The following is a 19,356-nucleotide window of genomic DNA, read 5'->3' on the forward strand; positions in this document are numbered from 1 at the left end:
GAATTTTGTGCTGAACAGAAAGTGTGCCCTTCTCTTGTGGGTATGAGGCAGCAGGCCTCAGCCCAAACGACAGGTGATCAGTCAGGATCACATTGGGTCTACTGGGAGAACGACCTCCTGTATAGCGAGCCTAAGGCTGCTGAACCTGGGTCAGCCCGTGTGCTGGTGGTACCCCAGCGCTTCAGAGCCTTCCTACTGGGGTTGGCTCATGACGTTCCGTTAGCTGGACATCTGGGGCAGGACAAGACCTATGACAGGCTTGTCACCCATTTTTATTGGCCTCAGATGAGAAGGGATTCAGATATCCATTGTAGGACCTGTCAAACTTGCCAGGCAAGTGGGAAAAGTGGGCGGAAGCAGAAGGCTCCCCTCCAACCTTTTCCCGTCGTCAGTACCCCCTTTGAGCGAGTGGGGATTGACATTGTGGGGCCACTGGACCCCAAGACAGCCATGGGCAACAGGTTTATCCTGGTCTTGGTGGACCATGCCACCCGGTACCCGGAAGCCATCCCTCTCCGAACAGTGACGGCCCCCGTGGTGGGACGGGCACTGATGGGTGTTTTCTCCCGCATGGGGTTCCCCAGAGAGGTGGTGTCAGACCGGGGCACCAACGTCATTTCGAATTATATGAAGTCTCTGTGGAAGGAGTGTGGGGTAACCTACAAGTTTACCACTCCTTACCACCCTCAAGGTAATGGGCTGGTTGAGAGATTCAACCGGACCCTAAAAGGCATGATCATGGGTCTTGAAGAACCAATGAGGCGTAAATGGGACGTCCTCTTGCCATGCCTGCTGTTTGCTTACCGTGAGGTGCCACAGAAGTCTCTAGGGTTCAGCCCCTTTGAGCTTTTGTATGGTCACCCGGTAAGAGGACCTTTGAGTCTGGTCAAAGAAGGCTGGGAGCAATCTCCCAGGAAACCTCCCCAGGATGTATATAGTTACATGCTGGCCTTTAGGAACCAGACTCGGCGCTTCAGAGATCTTGCTCAGGCAAATCTGGAGGCCAGCCAGGAAGAGATGAAGCGGTGGTACGATCAGAATGCCACTCTGGTTGAGCTTCAACCTGGTCAGAAAGTTTGGGTCATGGCCCCTGTGGAACCTTGTGCGCTCAAGGACAGGTGGACTGGACCGTTTGAGGTTGTGGAGAAAAAGAGCGATGTCACCTACTTGGTGGACTTGAAGTCTCCCAGGAACCCCTTAAGGGTCCTGCATGTCAACCGGTTAAAGCCCCACTTAGAAAGGTCCGAAGTGGGCATGCTCCTTGCCACAGATGCTGGGATGGAGGAGGAGAGTGAGCCTCTTCCTGACCTCCTGTGTGCAAAAGAAAAAGATGGGTCAGTGGATGGTGTTGTCCTCTCTGACACCCTGACCCCTGAGCAGCAGCAAGATTGTCGCCATTTGTTGGTACAATTCCCTGATCTGTTCTCCTTGATCCCTGGTGTCACTCAGTGGTGTGTCCATGATGTGGACACTGGGGACAGCACTCCTGTGAGGCACAAGGCCTACAGGGTGACTGACAAGGTCAGAGCATACATCAAGGAGGAGGTCTCCAAGATGTTTGCCTTAGGGGTGGTTGAGTCCTCTAGCAGTCCTTGGGCCAGCCCAGTGGTCTTGGTCCCAAAGGCTGCAGCGCCTGGTGCTTCACCAGAACTTCGGTTCTGTGTGGATTACCGAGGACTCAATTCGGTCACCAAGACTGACGCGCACCCCATCCCCAGAGCTGATGAGCTCATCGATCGGTTGGGGGCTGCCCGGTACCTTAGTACGTTTGATCTAACGTCTGGGTACTGGCAGATCGCCTTGACTGATGGGGCAAAAGAGAGGTCTGCATTCTCCACACCCGATGGGCACTACCAGTTCCGTGTGATGCCCTTTGGGATGAAGAATGCCCCTGCCACATTCCAGAGGTTGGTTAACCAGGTATTGGCCGGGCTGGAAGATTTCAGCGCCGCCTACCTGGACGATATAGCAGTGTTCAGCGCCAGCTGGGAGGAACACTTGCGCCACCTCCAGGAAGTGTTGTTGGCCCTGCGCAGAGCAGGCCTCACAATCAAGGCCAGTAAGTGCCAGATTGGGCAGGGTTCAGTGGTGCACTTGGGGCACCAAGTAGGGAGCGGCAAGGTGGCCCCCCTGCAACCCAAGATAGATACCATCCTGGCTTGGGAACCGCCCAAAACCCAGACTCAGGTGAGAGCCTTCTTGGGTCTCACGGGTTACTACAGGAGGTTTGTCAAGGGGTATGGCAACATTGTGCACCCCTTGACCTCGCTGACTTCCAGGAAGCAGCCGAGACTTGTGATCTGGACTGACGCCTGTCAGAAAGCCTTTGACACCCTGAAAACTGCAATGTGTACAGCACCGGTCCTCCAGGCACCCGACTTTTCAAAAGAATTCATTGTCCAGACGGACGCTTCAGAGCATGGTGTGGGGGCTGTTCTTGCACAGATGAATGAGGAGGGCCGAGACTTACCTGTAGCCTTCATCAGCCGGAGGTTACTTCCCAGGGAACAAAGGTGGAGTGCGATAGAGCGTGAGGCATTTGCTGTGGTCTGGGCGCTGAAGAAGCTAAGACCCTACTTGTTTGGGTCTCACTTCCGGGTTCAGACGGACCACAGGCCCCTCAGATGGTTAATGCAGATGAGGGGTGAGAACCCAAAGCTGTTGAGGTGGTCCATTTCCCTACAGGGGATGGACTTTACGGTGGAACACCGCCCTGGTACAGATCACGCCAATGCTGATGGTCTGTCCAGATTTTTCCGCCTTAGTGATGAGGACTCCCTGGGTGAAGGGTAGTTCTCCCCACATTTCAGCTGGAGGGGACACGTGTTAGACCTGGCATCATTGGCATGAGTCTCTCCTCCATTTTTTTCTGTTTGCCTCCTCTGTTTACGATGTTTTTGCTGGATTATTGCTTTGGGCACTGTGCCGCTGCTGATCAGTGCCACAGTGCAAGTGCTCCCTATGCTAAATTGTTACGTTGATTGGTGTTACCATGATTGGCTTGGTTGACTTACTATTCAGACCCTAGTCTAGTGCACTGCGTGTGCCAAGGGCGTGTAAGTTAACTGCTGCTGGTGGGCTTGCAGCACTGGTTGTGCCACCCACAGAAGCAGCGTGCAAAATGTGTCTCAGGCCTGCCACCGCGGCGCCTGCGTGCAGTCCCTGACTGCCATGTCGACTTGGTAAGGAAACCTACTTACCAGTCTCTAAACCTTCACTTTGCCACATTTCAGACACCTCTATGGTAGGCCCTAGGGCAGGGTGCATTGTGGGTAAAAGGTAGGTCATGCCCTGATGTGTGTGGCATGGCCTAATAGTGAATTACAGCCATTTTCGTTTTTCACTATTGAAGGGCTACCTGCCTCCAATAGGCCAGACTGGGCAGACTGATTATTAACTCCATTATAATCTATCTGACTCAGGGAGCATGGTAGCAAGTCGAGTTTAGTATCCCTGAACTCAGGATTTAATAACACACCCTTTAGGATGGATGGTTTTTAAATTCTATGTTTGAAAATAGCACTTTTAGAAAGTGGTTATTTTCTTGTCCAACTATCTACCGGTCTCTGCTGGTTTGGTGTGTGTGTCAGGGGCTGGGTGGCTCCAGAGGTCTGAGTGAGTCAGTATGGGGTGAATGGGGCGTTTACACGTAGAGTGAGGGAAGAGTAGCCTGCCCTGCCTGACACAATACTGGCTCCGCCTCCTGCTGGGCGACTGATAGCCCTGCTCCTGCCAGTGACAATACTGGCTCCGCCTCCTGCTGGGCGGCTGAGGACTCTGCCCGGCTCAGTGAATAGGCCAGGTGCCTCTGCCTGGCAACACCCACAACAAACCTGAGATGGTGGGAATCGCCCTGCTTGGACAAAGGGAACAAAGGGAAAAAGGGGTATAAGAGAAGGACCCCTGAACCAAGAACTCAGATCACTTCTGACAAGGAAACCTGTACCAAGGACAAGAAGCCTGCTGATCTAAGGACTTGCCTCCCCTTTCTGCCAGAGTGCTGTTTTGCTGTGGAGGAACCTGAAAGCTGCTTCTTTATTTTTGCCAAGGAACAAGGAGAGAGGAACTTGGTGTGTACTCTCTGAACACTTGCTAGGAAATCTCCAAGGACTGGAAGAGTGCCAGTCTCCTGCTGAAGTCACAGGGCCAAAGGACTTCACCATTTGCTGAATTGCTGGAAAGTGTTGTTTCCAGTACACAAGGGAAAATCTGCAGTCTCGACGCCGCCGGGCCCGATCGACGCCAGCAGCAACGCCAGTGAGCAGTGGGTATCGGCCCCGGCTCCAAGTGACCCCGTCTCGACGCCGGTATCGACGCCAGTGAGGAGTGAGTATCGGCTCTACCTCCAAGCGACCCCGTCCCGACGCCGCTGCTGATCGCATCGACTCGACGCCCTTCACGACGCCGTGAGCGCTGCTCCGGCCCGACATCCCTCGACGCCGCTGCGGATTGACCCGACTCCGAAGCACGCTCGACGCCGACATCTCGACGCCGTGGATCGTCGTTTTCTTCGTTTCTCAAGGTACTGTACTTGTGGGGTCTGTTGCGACTCCAGGCTCGACGTAGCGCTCCTCGCGGTCGACGCCGAACCTTGGGAATCTTGTAGACTCGACGTCGTGTGACTCCTGTGGGGGTTACATTGTTGCCAAAGAACTGTGCTCAGGAGAATACTTTGCTAAAGAACTATTTGCCAAGAAGAAACCTTACTTGAACTATTATTTTTCCTTCCAAAGAGTATTTATTAAGACTGTGGTATATTTTTGTCGTTATTTGGTCTTGTGCTAAGCCTTATATAAAAATACTATTTTTATAATAACTTCTGTGTCGTGTCCATCTGTAGTGTATTCACTTTATTACTGTATGTGGTCATAAATGCTTAACACACTGCCTCTGAGATAAGCCTGTCTGCTCTGCCAAGCTACCAAGGGGGTAGCAGGGGTTATCTGAGTGTGTAATCCCCTTGCCCTGACTAGAGTTGGTTGGTCCCTATTTGTCAGAAGTGTATACCTCTGCCAACTAGAGACCGCCGGTTCTAACAGATATTTGTTGCAAAATGATATTAGAAACAGTTCAATACTAGTAAGTTGTTTTTTTAAAGAAAAAGCTGTAGTAGCTTAGAATGTGTAGAAACATGCAGAATTTATTTTATTTTTCTTTAATTTTCTAAAGAATGCAAAAGATTATCATATTGTTTCTGCTTGTCAGTGTAAGCTACAAAAAGCAGAGTAGAAGAAAGAAAAGCAGCATTCAGTTTTTGTTGCAATACAGTTGCTTCAGTTATGCCTCGTGATCTGACGTACCTTTTACCTTGGCCGCTGGCAGTAGGTATTGTGACATCAGAACTCGACTGACTGCAATAACTTATTACAGCTGAGTTCTGACACTGTTTCTTTTAATACGAACATGTGATAGTCTTTTGATGGTGGTGGGATGCCATTCTGATTATTTCTACCGGAGACCCGGATGGGGTGCTCATCGAATTATCTTTTGCTTTTGGACTGCCTGGTTCATGCTACAGTCAGTAGCTGATGGACTAAACCTTCTTTGTCAAACCATTTTCTATTTTGCCATTTCTTTATTTCCTTGTGGACTTGCCCTTTAATGGACTTTAGAACTGAGACTATTATTTTCCATCTTTTATGATGTGAACTGTTAGACAAGGAACTATCCTTCTGCTTTAATTGTGGTAGGATTCTGTAACTCTGCACTTGATTCTGATTATATGCATTTGAGAAAACTGCTTAAATGTGTGGCATTGTTCTGCAATCTGTGATATTCTTAACTGAACTCCTCAAGAATCTACTTGTGGCAACGAACGTTGGCTCTTTAATACAATACCCTAGTTAACAAATACTCAAATGGAAGGAAGGATGGGTGGGAAGATGGATGAGCAGCAGTGCATGGGTGAATGAGTGGGTGGAGGAATGGGTGTGTAGATGGATGAGATGGTGAAAGGATAAGTAGATGGATAGGTGGATGGACAACTGAAAGGATGACAAAGTAAATGAATGGTTGATGAATGAGTAAATGGATAGGTGGATGGGCATGTGAAAGGATGGCAAAGTAGAGGGATGGATGGATGAGTGAGTGAGTGAATGGATAGCTGGATCAACAGGTGAAAGGATGGCGGAGTAAAGGGGTTGAACGATGGGCAAAGAGGTGAAAGGATGGCAGAGTAAAAGGATGGATGAGTGGGGGAAACGTTGAGTGGATGGATGGGTGGAATGTACAGTTGATAGATTTATGATGGATGGCAGAGTGGATGGATGGATGAGTGGTTAGCTGGATGCCAGAGTGGATAGAAGGACCAGTTGATGCATGGATGGCAGAGTGGATGGATGGAGAAGTAGATGAATGGCAGGATAGATGGATGGATGATGGATGAATACCAGAGTGGATGGATGAATGTCAAAGTGGATGGATGGAATAGGGAAAGACTGCATGATGGATAATAGAATAATGGAATGGCAGAATGTAAAGGTGAAATTGTAGATATCAGTGGGCGGATGGAAGTGTGGCGGGAATAGATGGATAGATAGATGCCTGGATGGAAGAGACAAGGAAGCTCTTCTAGGAAGAGTCGGGCTGACGAGCTTCGCTTGTTGGGTGCCATCAGAGTTTTAGTACTAAGTGGGGGGTATTTTAATTTTCTGGCTACTTTCCTGTACATGAGCATGAGTTCATAGACACTGGTGCATATGATGGGTGTGACTTCTCACCCTCAAACATGCCTCCTAAATAGACCTGGGAGAAATCTGACAAAATGCCCAAAAATTACACGAAATTATATGGTATTACAGAAGGCCAATTTTGGCACAAGTACTCATTTCAGGCAAACAAATCTGATTTTTACCATAACAAACTCTCAATAATATGACACGATGTAATACCATAATCCCAGGCATTTTGCATAACAATCGTGTAAAAGGAAATTTCACCTGGGCCTTCTACTGAAGATACTCATATGATTACATGACTGAAGTGTACTATCGTTAAGAGACACTGCAATGCGTTATTCTTTGATTTCTGTGGGACAGACATATATTAATTATACCCTGCATACAGGGATGGAGAAATCCTTTCTGTGCTAATTGTTATGGATGGTGATAGTCACAGCTTGATACTTAAATGTGTGCAGAGATACAGTTCATGCGGGTCCCAAGGATACAACGATGTGTTTCTTGATCTGTACAGAATGAAGAAAAGTTTACAATTCATGTGTATAGGGACGTCGAGTGTCTTTGTAAGACTGGGAAGAGTACTGCAAGCAACAAATACATTTGTTTTCAACAAAGAGCCTTAATAAGCTTTAGAAATGTGCATAAAATGCGTGCTCATACATTTGGGTAAAAAGTGTCTGATGCATTGCAGGACCCTGATAAGCCTGAACGGTTGTGAAGTCTCCCACATAAATTGACGGAAACGGAGTAAAAACTCTGTTACAAAAATGTTTTTGTTTCTTCCAGTACATGGTTTACTAGCACACAGATATTTTCAGTGAGGTGCTTATGGTTCATGTGCTGAGTACTTTTATTGCTGATTTCTAATATCTTTTTCAGCCTTGAAAAAGTCTTTATGTATGACAAAACAAGTGGCCTGTTTGTAGTGGATAACATGTTCACAGGGAATGTGAATAACTGTGGAAACAATAAATCACATGAAATGCTACCTCAACTTTGCAGAAAGAAACATGTTTTTCTTTCATTGCATTTCAAGCTTTTGGACTTCGGTGTGTACTTCGATGGTTTTCTCTGACTCACTGCATATAGATTAAATAGGAAAGAGTGGAAGTACTGAAATGCATTGTCAGAGATTGGCTAGAGCGGTGCTTCACCTCTGCAGTACTAAGTACATAGATCAGACATGAGATGCATTTGCAGATGGTTCTGTGAACTTATCCCATCGCAATTTGAGGACTTATCCGCCATGGTCATTTTTTGAGAAATTCGCCTCAAAGCCCAGCTTTGACACTCCTTTGGAAAATATACTATAAACAATTATTTTGCTATAGTTAACACGGGAATTCCATGAAATAGTAAACATGGTTAGATGCAACCTCTCATTTTCAAGTTATATATTTTGCAGTGATTGGGAAAACTGTTCTGTCATATAAGGCACACAAATATGTAGGGGGGAAAATAAAAGCACAAAACGGTTAACATGGAGGAGTTCTGTAAAAAAACAGAACTGCAGTTGGAAAAAAGGAAAACATTACTTTGCTAGTAAAAAAGTCTGGTATGTTATAAGAAATCAGCAGTGAGCAAAGTAAACAATAATCTTAAAAATTTACATAATCTTGCAGTGGTATGCATACCAAAAGCACAGTAGGCCTCGGAGACTACCCCAGTGTCAATAGATGTTATTGTGATTGCAAAATATGTAAACAGAAAATGTGATTGTGATGGTAGATTTCAGTACACACTTGTTTCATTTCAGAAGGCTTTTGAAGGTAAACATTTTCTAGTCTCTACCAATGAATTGTTATCTTTGTCCTGTTTATGATACTCTATAGAAGATTCAATTCTGGAGAAAACTGGCTAGATCATTTACTCAAAGTACAGACTGGCAGTGATTGTGTCACACAGAGGTGGAAGGCTTATATTTTCATTTCAAGGACTGGAGGGCTGCATGAGTACCATCTTATATTACACTTGGAAACTCATACTTAGAGCAACAACAGAGCAGGTTACTATATTATTTGCCTGAGGAGCTAAATCATTCAACGAGAAACTATGTCTGTTCCTCAGTATTACATAGTAGGTATGAAGGAGGAGAAGAAGATACCATCCAAACTAAGACCTTCATAAGATCTAACATGAAATAAACATCCAACCTTATTAAGAGTTCGTTGGAAGGGATACTCTGTCAAAATGTGACAAATATCCCATCCTCAGTTTTATACGTGCCACAGGCTATAATGCACTTGCAATACGTCAGACAAGATATCTGTCACATTTATGATGGAGTATCCCATCTGCCAAACTCGAAATCTGGACCATAATTTTCAAATACAGGGAGCATCCTTGAAGTACCTTTAAAGTTAAATGTGAGATCTCTTAACCTTAAGTGCAAATTCAAACCCAAGATGTGGCAGACAATTTGATTGGTGCACTGCCACTTGCCCATTTTTCTGAAAGATCCCACAAGGAATGCACAACAGCACTACCTCTATAATCATTTTTCTGTCATCCATTGGCTGACATTGGATTACCAAATTCAGATCACATTTCTGTGCCCGCTGCATTATCAGTTTAAGCCGAAACCTCAGACATCCAAGAAAAAAATCTGTCCAAACATCACTGCACAATCCCTTGGTTCCTCTAACGGAGGGCCTCTGGTTGAAGCCCATTTAATTACTTTAAGTATAGGAGGCTTGTGCGCTCCTCAGCTCTAAACTATGAAATGTGCTCTCCAAAAGTGAATGCTTGGAATGATACTGTGTTAAACGCAGGCATGTGTTGAAAGTTAATTTTCTTAAAGTACAGGGAAAAGATGTTTCAGTTCATGTTTCAGGAAGTTGTATTCACAGCACCAGATGGAATGTCTTTACTGGTCCATTCAACTTATCCCCCACACGATCTCAGTTCAAACAAATAATCCAATTTTAACACAGTATTACCTGTAAAACATAAGTGTTGTAGGTCTGGCCTTCTGATACTGATGTTTTTCGGTGCTGCTGTTCGAACCGTGGCAAGTTATCATTCACATCTTGCATAAAGACTATCACCGTGCAATAGGCAGTTTGCCACAGATTTTCAGCCAGAATAGCAAGATTGAACTTCTTTGTGGCTTCAAAATCAAGAAAGGTTGGTTCTTTAACTGTGACTTCACCTGTTTTTAGGTTTAAGGTAAACAAGCAAAAGAATTGGCATATTTTCATGACTAGATACAGGTTCAAGGAAAACAATAATGAAGCACAGTATATAATTGGAAGGCATACTCTTACCATACAGAAAAAATGATATTTGAATACAAAGCTAACACACAGAGAAGATCTTTTTTTGCATTTATTTATTACAGCATTGTGAATCACGCAATAGATTCTACACTTGCCACTTTCCTACAGATATCACTTCACTGGAAAAATTCCCTGCAGTTCAGCACATATTTATTAATAGAATTGGACAAACCTCAAAGGGATAGTTTATGAACTTCCATGATCCTTCTGGACAAATAATGCTTGTCCCAAAATATATCAATATATCTCTGAAGAAATTCAGTCCAGGACATTTGGTTTCCCAAGATGTTTAAAACAAAACTACTTAGGAACCAACAAAACATGGCTTTGGGAGGAAGGAGTAGTTAGAGAGATCCACAAAATATGGGGAAAAGAGAGATTGAGAAAGAGAGGATGAGAAAAAAAGAAGATGGAATAGGGAAAGATTTAGAGTGAGGCAATAGAGGGAGAAAATGAACATAAACATATATTAAAACATCCTATAAAAGAAATACAATTTTCAGATATGATTGAATATCTACAAATAAAGATTCAAACTATATATCAATATTTTTCTAATTGTATTTTTCTCAAGTACCCATGGAAACGTCTTTACAGGTAAGTGGGATTTTTCACTGAGGTAGTATTTTAGAAGAGTTGGAGAGCAGGGCATAGGAAAACCCCTGAAAAGGGCACAGGACTATCCCCCTTACATCATATAGCATCCCAGTAATCATTATAATTACCTTGAAAATCCGCAGGCAACCCCCAAAAAAGGATTTTAACATGTGGATCATGCAAGCATGTATGGACCTGGCCAAGAATCAGAGGATGTTCCTTTTTCTGGTGATGCCTGCATGCCATACAAAAGGAAATCCTGGTAATTACTGAGCACCCCCACCCCAGGGTATTCTTAAGATCTACTCACACTGCTCTTTGGTAGGACAGAGAATACAACATTCCTCCGTAGCCTGAGAATAGCATTACCATCAAAAGAAACCACTGTATGAGTGAATCGACCTGAACCCGGGCTGTAAGGTAGATACGATTTATAGCACCTGGTGGATTCCCAAATACTAGTACTTTATTGTTATTATTATTTATGGAAACTCTTAAAGAAAAGAGTAGGGGGCACTCAGATCTCAGTTGAATAAGGCAAAAAAAAAATTATTATTACATATTTTGTCCTGAATTACATAAACGTTTCATACTTTTTGAATGTCAAAGCAATTGACATCGTTTTGTCCTAAAACAGTCTTATGTGCATAAATACAAATCATCAGAGGTTTCAACTTTTCATAAATGATATTGCAGATTTCAATTTTGAAATCATTTTTATTTAATTGGCATCCCATAAATATACAAAGTGTATGTGATTCAGTACAAACTATGTATTAATACATTTTCTACTTTGTTCCACCGAAATCTGTGTGCCTCCCATCCATTTATTTAAGAGACCTGTAAGAATGAGGAATCATGAGATGTAAATATTTAAAGCAAAAGTATGTACTATTAATGTTACTTGAGATTTACATTTGATTTGTAAATGTTTATAACCATACATGCTTAAGGCTGAAATATTTCAGAAGCATGGAATATAGTTCTGCTCTTTTAAAGATGACACCTTGAACATCTGTGTATGATGAAAGATAACACCTTTAAGATCTCTGTGACATGATGGTTCACCCTTTGTCTAAAACTAACAAGTGAACTAGTATTGCTGCAGTAGGTCTGACAATGTATGGTCAGTGAATCCTGAAACAGTGCTGACTTGAGGGGAGTAAATGCTAATGTTTTGGAACGTGGAAGAATGATGGAAATTCTGGAGAAGTCAAGGTGAGATAGAAATTGGGTTTTGGAAGAATGAACGAAGTAAGGTTGCTGGAATGGAACGGTGATCCAGTGTACAGCACGGAATGTCTAACAAAAATGGATGAGGAAGGGAAAATTGATGAGCAATTGTCTTGGTGTGAGGATTCCCATTTGGGAAAAAGAGTTACAACTTTGTCAAGGTAATAGGCCCTTTATTTTTGTTGTTGCCTTTTGTACCTTGCTGTTGTTTCAGTTTGTATCTCTCCCTCTTCTATTCTTGTGTTCCCTGTGAATTCTAAGTTTTGTTTATCCCCAAACTCGGTTTTCGATCCTTGTGTCCTCTCATTCACCTCTTACTATCTTTCTTCGCTGCTTTTCTTTGGTGTTATGATAGAGTTGTAGTGTTTGTGTTTATGCCCATTTGTTCATAGGGCGGAATGCTTGGATCGCAATGTCTATGATGGAATCTAGGCAGTTCAGAAGGTAGCGGGATGATTCTTCGAACATGCAGGTTTTGCTGGCAGGGTATGGATTAATGATACCTTAAAAGAACAGTGCAGTGGCTAATATTCTTAGAAGTCTGTTACATTAAAACGTGGAATGTTTCATGTCAAGCTGAATATGTCTTATTTTAGTGGAAGGCACCTTGTATGCAACAGGGCAACAACCTGATGTGGTCTCGACTTACCCCATATAGAGCCCTTCCATCTTCACACACCACACCCATCATAATGGCATTGCCACATGGAGGGGGTGGACTTATCTTAAAATCCCACAGCCCTTCATTCATCTCAGGGTTAGCAATGTAGGCTGAGCCCTTCAAGATTTAGCTGGCGGATGCCCCATAAAGCACCAACAGTACTCCCACTCCCACAATGTACTTTAAAGTTACATTTCCTTTATTGTGGCAGTCAATAACGGTCAGCTCCTTCTACCCTTTGGCTTCTACCGCTCCCATTTTTTTAAATCCCTGTGTTTTCCCTAACACATTTCCTCCTCCCAAATCTCCACTTCTGGTTTCCCACCCTGCAGTTCCTGTGGGCATACTGCTTCCCCATCTCTTGTTTGCAATATAACCATCTTGTCCCATCCTCCTCAGCAGTGCCCGGCACACTTCCTCTGGGACCCATTCTCAAGCCCTTTCTCTCTTTACATCTTCTTGCTCACCAAACATCTTTATGCTTTACTCCCCCCACCAATCTTCCCTTGTGGCTCATTGCCAAGAATGTCACCAAATTGACACCATATCCTCTCTGTGATACCTCCTAAACTCTACTTTCCCCTTTAATACTCTGGAGACACTGAACCATCACTACACCACACCCTGTGATGCCCCTGTTCTGCTTCACATCAATAAGCTACCCTACAGCCCAGATACCTCCCTAGTCCCACGGGGGACCTCAGCTGACCTAAAAGGCCTAGTCTGATTCCCCCCTTGAGGCTGCAGTTTCGCACACTATGGCACGGCTGACCGGCTTTGTGTCGAAATGGAAACCGACCGGATAGTAGTGGGTAATTTTATTCGACAAATTAGGATGTGACCGCCCATGAGGTAGTTGGAAACATCAATTTTTCCATTGCAGCTTGCGCGTCAGTTGGAAAAGGGCCGCAACACAAGCTGCATTGGTAAAATGGTTGTTTTCAAACATCCATGCACTGTGTGTCAGGCACCATGTGGTGCCTGGCACATGGGGTATAGATGTTTGGGGGCACCATATGTGCCCCCCAGGCCTCATATCAGAGGCTGCAGAGGGACGAGGGCCCTGCTAGGGCCCCCTCAAAGTCCGTTTCCAACAGCCTTTTAAACCGCCAATAAAAGGCAGTCTGAAAGGGGCATCGTAATCCCTACAGCGTGACTGAGCAGGCACCGCACTTATTGCAAGGAATTACATTTCGACTGATGGTCGTCGGTCGGTCCCTTCGCCCTGCTTCCGACCGCCGTGCATTTTAATGCATCGGTCAGACTGCGGCAGCAGATGTTGGTCGGTTCGCAACCGACGGCATGTCGGTTGGGATCCAACCAACATCGTAATAAGGTCCTATGTTGGGAGGCTTTTTCCTCCTCTTTGCTGGGTTACCAAAAATAAGGCTCAGCCTCTTCGAGTGGATTAAAAGTGGTGAGGTTTGTCGCTTGATAATGAGGCACAACTTTGAGGCACAAATTTGCCCCTGCACCCATGGATCACTTTCTGGGTTACGCACTCGCCTCCTCCCCACATGAAATACACCCCAGGCTAGGTGAAGACATGTAGTACAGCAGTAGGGGGCATTTCAAGAGCGCACATATTGTTTGGCTGACATATTTACTAATTCTGTGGAGATAGCCGCAGCCTGGGCACGATCGCAGAATCCTGTGTAAAACAATAATTATCACACAAGATAAAGAAAGGTCCATTTATATTTGGTTCATTCATTGATATGTCAGACACGGCGTCGAAAAGTCTCCATTTAAAGGTTGTACTTTCCTGCTAACCATTTTGAGTTCGCCTTTTTTGAGATTTACTTGAGACATTTATTTTTACGGTGGATTTTATTTCTTTTGGGTCTTAGAAAATACATTTCATTCTAATATACTGTTCTGCACCAAAAATACAACCGTTTACTAGCCTTCTAGATTTAATATAGTGGCGTGGCGATTCCGTGCACGTTATAAATCTTAAATATTACCTTCCAAGCACACATGGTACTGTTATGAAAATGTCAACTCCTTTGGGTGATTTTAATGTTGCTGAAAATATACATATATATTTGTCAGCACTTAAAGTACAGTATGAAGCTATAAAAATATAAAAACTCGTAAAGCAGTAAAATCACTGTTCTATGACAGATATGTCAGCGCGGCAATAAATCACTGAAGCGAAATACAGAACCGACGATTTCACATTCTTTCCGAAGCTGAAGGTGTGCGGGCGATGGAAACATACTGGCACCGTTGCAGCATGGCAAACGTCTGCAATGCCACTACCCTGCACACGATGGGCTTGGCCCAGATAAATACCGAAAATATAAAATGGTTCCTGATAATCGAAGTGCAGCAAATGTTTACCTGTTCCAGAATTGATGGAGAAAACTGCGTCTCCATCTCCATTGAATATGCTGTAGCGTAATATCTCTCTGGTTAGGCTGTGATCTCGAGCCTCGACAGTTATAACTGATGTACCTAGGGTAAAAAAAAATAAAAACACCAATGAGACAGACCGAGACGGCTACAGTGCGAGTCGCTGTACAGTAACACACGATTACATCATCTAATGTGGTTTCATTTTCACCTTAACAAAGGACCCTGTTAAAAAGTGCCTGTCACTTGGTTCCCGTAGGAGAAACCTTTCAAACAGATCACTCGGGAAGTGTGACGGGCTGTTAGAGAGTAACCTGGCGCGCTGCGAAAGATGTAAGCCAGCAGTTTTATGAAAACATTATCCTTTGAATAACGAGCTATTGAAACGTACACCCGCCAGGCAGTAATAGCGCGGGACATTCACAATGCAACCCTTAGTGCAGCACAAGGAAAAGACTGTCACAGTGGAAACAGGTCAAAAACAAGCCTTTGCAATGCAATCGGTCTCGCCTTGGGACCTTATATGCATTTAGCTATGCAGCATATTAGCCTGGGTGCTGACACATCTACTGTTCTTTAACATGGAGGGAAAGTAAGCACCAAACTGCGTGACACGCCAGGTATGGGAACACATGGAGAGAAATATTGCCTTTTAGCGGGAAATAGTATAGTCCAAAGCTCTGTTTTTAATATACAAGCAGGGCTACAGGTGCTCCTGGAAGACCGGAATCTGGAGAATGCTAAGGTGATACTGGTATTTTACTGACCTCTGCTGGTCCTTTTCTATCAAGAAAGTTAAATCGAGGCAGTTGCCAGAAAAATAAAAAAAAGAAAGTCCCTCAGCAGAAAGCAATTCTGGTATTTTACTGATCTCTGCTGGTCGTTTTCTATCAAACAGTTAAATAGAAGCAGTTGAACAGAAAAAAAGTCCCTAAGCGGAAGCAGACAAGTCCTAGGGCTGATCTCCAGAGCCCACAAAGTACATACACATATAAGTATATACTAAAGTATATATTCTAAAGTATATACAAGCATTTGCAATGCAACAGGTCTCACATTTGCGAGAGTATGAGCTATTGGCATTGTAAACACCCACTTTGTACTTATAGTCCCTGCTTACGAGAAGCAAGGCTGACAGTATAAGAGGCGCAGTTACTGGCAGCCTTGCTTCTCATAAGCAACCACTTTAAGTACAAAGTGCGTCTTCACGCACTGCTTTCAGGTTTTCCAAATACATAAATAAAAAGCATTGTCATTTACAATGCCAATAGCTGAAACTCTCGCAAATGTGAGACCTATTGCATTGGAAATTCTTGTTTTCAAGTACTGTGGCAGAATTGTCAGTACTTTTTTTCTAAAATCTATTGAAACCCTATTGTACAACTATGCTGACAGACCGTGGGGTTGAATTATGTATGTTTAACCAATGCTCTGAACTTTATGTCCCTACTGGGGCAGGCAGTCTTTACTCTGGGCTCTACTGTAACAATAACGTTATTTTTTGTTACCTGATTGACACTTTAATGTTCATTCACCACATTTGTCTAATGCAACATTTAGTTAGGCAGCCTCAATTCATTGAGTGGCCAGTATCAGGAATGATGCACCTCTCATCTTTTGGAGTGAGACTAGCTCATGGACTGTAGATGTATAAACATGTACTGCCCACAACAACGAAATGGGTGAGAGGGAAAAAAAAGACTCATTAATCCTTCCTGCTGCACAATATCATAAACCACTCATGGATTACGAGTAAAAGATGTCTTCCTGTTCCAGTGATCCCTCTATATATAGGAAGCACAGCTTTCACTCACTTTTTGTGGCATGTTTTATTGTAGGACGTTTCCCATACTCACAGACACTCTTTAAAACTTGAGTGGTCTCATCCATCGAGTCGGAGCTCAGAATATTATAAATAATGGTTGAAAAAAAGTAAAAAATGATCACTCATTTTCACTCAACTACCCTCATCTTAATTTCACCCAATTATTCTCACTGCTCTTACTCAGTCATACTTACTGTCACTCATTCTCACTTGCAGAGACACATGGTCACATATACACTGTACTTTAAATGGGCAGGTACTGATTACCTGCACTTCTTTAATTTGAAAGGGAGAGTACCATGTTGTGTATACCTTTAGGTTTCCAGCACTATTGTTGCACAAACCATGGAAATATTTGGTTATGGTTCAATGGAGTGTGAATGACAGATGTAGGTGATTTGACCAGCGAGGAGGAACGCTTCGTTGGTGGTGTTCTTTGATATGAAAAAATACTTGTTTTAATGTGACTTCGGATGGAGTATTTGTTTGACATACCGGCACTTATCAGAAGCAAGCATGTACTCTAAAGAGTACCTGCGCTTCTGTATTTCCATTTAAAGCACCTCATATACACATGCTCACGCACTCACACACATATTTAAAAGCATGTTTACTTGCCTCGTTGCCTGCGTAAGTCTCATATAGTTTTAAGCAAGGAGTAGAGAAGTGCGTAATTGTGGGGGTCGTTCTGGAGCTATGCAATGCAGATAGAAAGTGCTGCTGTTTTTGTGAATTGGACATTCTATGTTTTGAAATGGCACTCACATTGTCACACAAAGTTATGAACTGTCACACATAAGCTATGCTGCCGTCACCCACCTTGGAAACACAAACAGGAAGGCTCAACGTCTCTACGGAGGGCATTGAGTAGTGGTGGCTTCCTAGATCGTGTGTTTGATATATGTGTGCTGGGCAGCCTGGAAGAATGGACTCAAAACGATGCAATGTTTCCCTTTTCTTTCGGAACATTGTTCACTTTTTCTGACAGCAAAAGACTCCTTATTGTAACTTAAATTAGTCCGCCAGACTCCACCTGCTCTAACATTACGGGGTAGAGAAGCGCACCTTTTCCCCTTCCCTTTCTTAGATGACATCACTCCCTTCAGAAGCAACGCACAAAATCGGCCACGTTTCAGAAAACAGACCAACCCAATGAGCAACCCGGATACAACAAAGTGAGATCTGAACACTACTGGCCATTGACACAAACAAGGGACTGCAATGCCGACGCTCCTCCGCTTTCATTTGCGTGAGTCCGACATCTTTGAACGGTTGTTTAGTACTTTCAACAATACTTTCACATTCATTTCACATTCGCAGTTGTATGCAATCACTTCTTGTGTGTTTCTAGTTTTCACCTCATTGTCAATTACCATTTGTACAATCATTTTAGTAGTAGATGCTCTTTTATAGTTTTATATGCTATTAAGCAATGCCGGGCGAGAAGGCATCGGACTGCGGGAGGGGTTGGGGGGGCACGGGAAGAAAGTAGTCTCTTCAGTAAAGGAGCCAGTAGCCATGGAAGGGCATAAATGACGACATGGCCATAATAAGGAGGGACTAACAAGCCTACAACCAATCAGGAGGCAGCATTTAAGACACAAGCCAATGAAAATGATGGGCGGAGAGTGGGCGGAGCTTCCACGAAGGCTCCATGCTATACTGAATACTACATGCCTCGCAAAGCCAGCAGCGCATGCGCTGCAACGCTAGGCTCGACCTAATAAAAATCAGGAGGAGAACTTTAGTTTGATCAGAAGCATGTTTACTATGTAATGCGACAAGGCTTAAATGCATGTACTAAACCTCTGTTCCTTGACAATCTTGCAATGAAGTCATTTTATTCACGTGGGTCCTGATTCCGCCCTAGTTGTGATGGAGCTGTGTTCCTGTACATTATTGCGCTATCCAGAACTTCTTTGTAAGCTGACTGCTGGTTTCCTCTTTGCTTCCCACATTTTCTGCCTGGGCATGAACAAGGGCATCACACTGCGTTGGCAAATGTGGACAGTGCAGCAGGTGCGTTTTGTGGTCAATAATCTTAAGGGGGAAATGAATCTGAGATTTCCCAACAAGTGAGAATATACCCTACCAGGTAGAATGCGGCATCATTTGGAGTGAATAGAGTTATGGAAATTAGTTCAGAGTTTGGAAAATTAAGAATATTCTTGGGAGCATTAATATACAGATAGAACTATCCGCTATCAAAAAACTTTGAACAACCCCTAGCAATAACCCAGTTGGATAACAAACAAATGCTATGTGAAAGAAATTGGATTACTAATTGGATTCAGGACTACCCACCCTTGTCTGGGTGAACCCGCTGAAGTCACTAAATTAATCTAAGTTCAAGCCCTAGTAGTTATATGATATAGGCATTTAATATCCCCAAAAAATCCCTCCCGAAGGAGTACAGTTATGACACGGGCAGATAAGCTTCATTTAGGGAACTATATAAAGTATTTATGCAGTACCAAAATAGTAATAAAGTCAAAATGCAAAACCATACAAATCCCACACTAAATTAGAAAATTAGAGATTGTTTAGAGAACACAATGACACCCAAATTACAAAAATACAATAAGGGGAACTGGAGATATGAATTTCTAAAGTGTCAAGTATGACAACAGCAAGAAGAACAAAGTGTCAATGATAGTGAATGGTAGATTGGGACCGAGGTGCAATTTAAGGGTGACCATGATGGAGCGTAGGTCGGATACACCA

At 43.7% G+C, this 19,356-nt stretch overlaps 1 protein-coding gene across 1 annotated transcript in view; it reads right to left on the reverse strand.

The window, feature by feature from the left end:
* DCHS2 (dachsous cadherin-related 2) overlaps window positions 1–19,356 on the reverse strand; it is a 1,150,696-nt gene that overhangs the window by 148,917 nt on the left and 982,423 nt on the right. The window contains exons 17-18 of the mRNA XM_085641695.1: window positions 14,796–14,909; window positions 9,620–9,831 (exon numbers count right to left, since the gene is read on the reverse strand). Of these exons, the coding sequence (XP_085497821.1) occupies window positions 9,620–9,831; window positions 14,796–14,909 (326 nt within the window). The remainder of the gene's footprint in view (window positions 1–9,619; window positions 9,832–14,795; window positions 14,910–19,356) is intronic.

The sequence above is a fragment of the Triturus cristatus genome, chromosome 2_2 (genome assembly GCF_964204655.1).
Source record: "Triturus cristatus chromosome 2_2, aTriCri1.1, whole genome shotgun sequence".
Taxonomy (NCBI): Eukaryota; Metazoa; Chordata; class Amphibia; order Caudata; family Salamandridae; genus Triturus; species Triturus cristatus.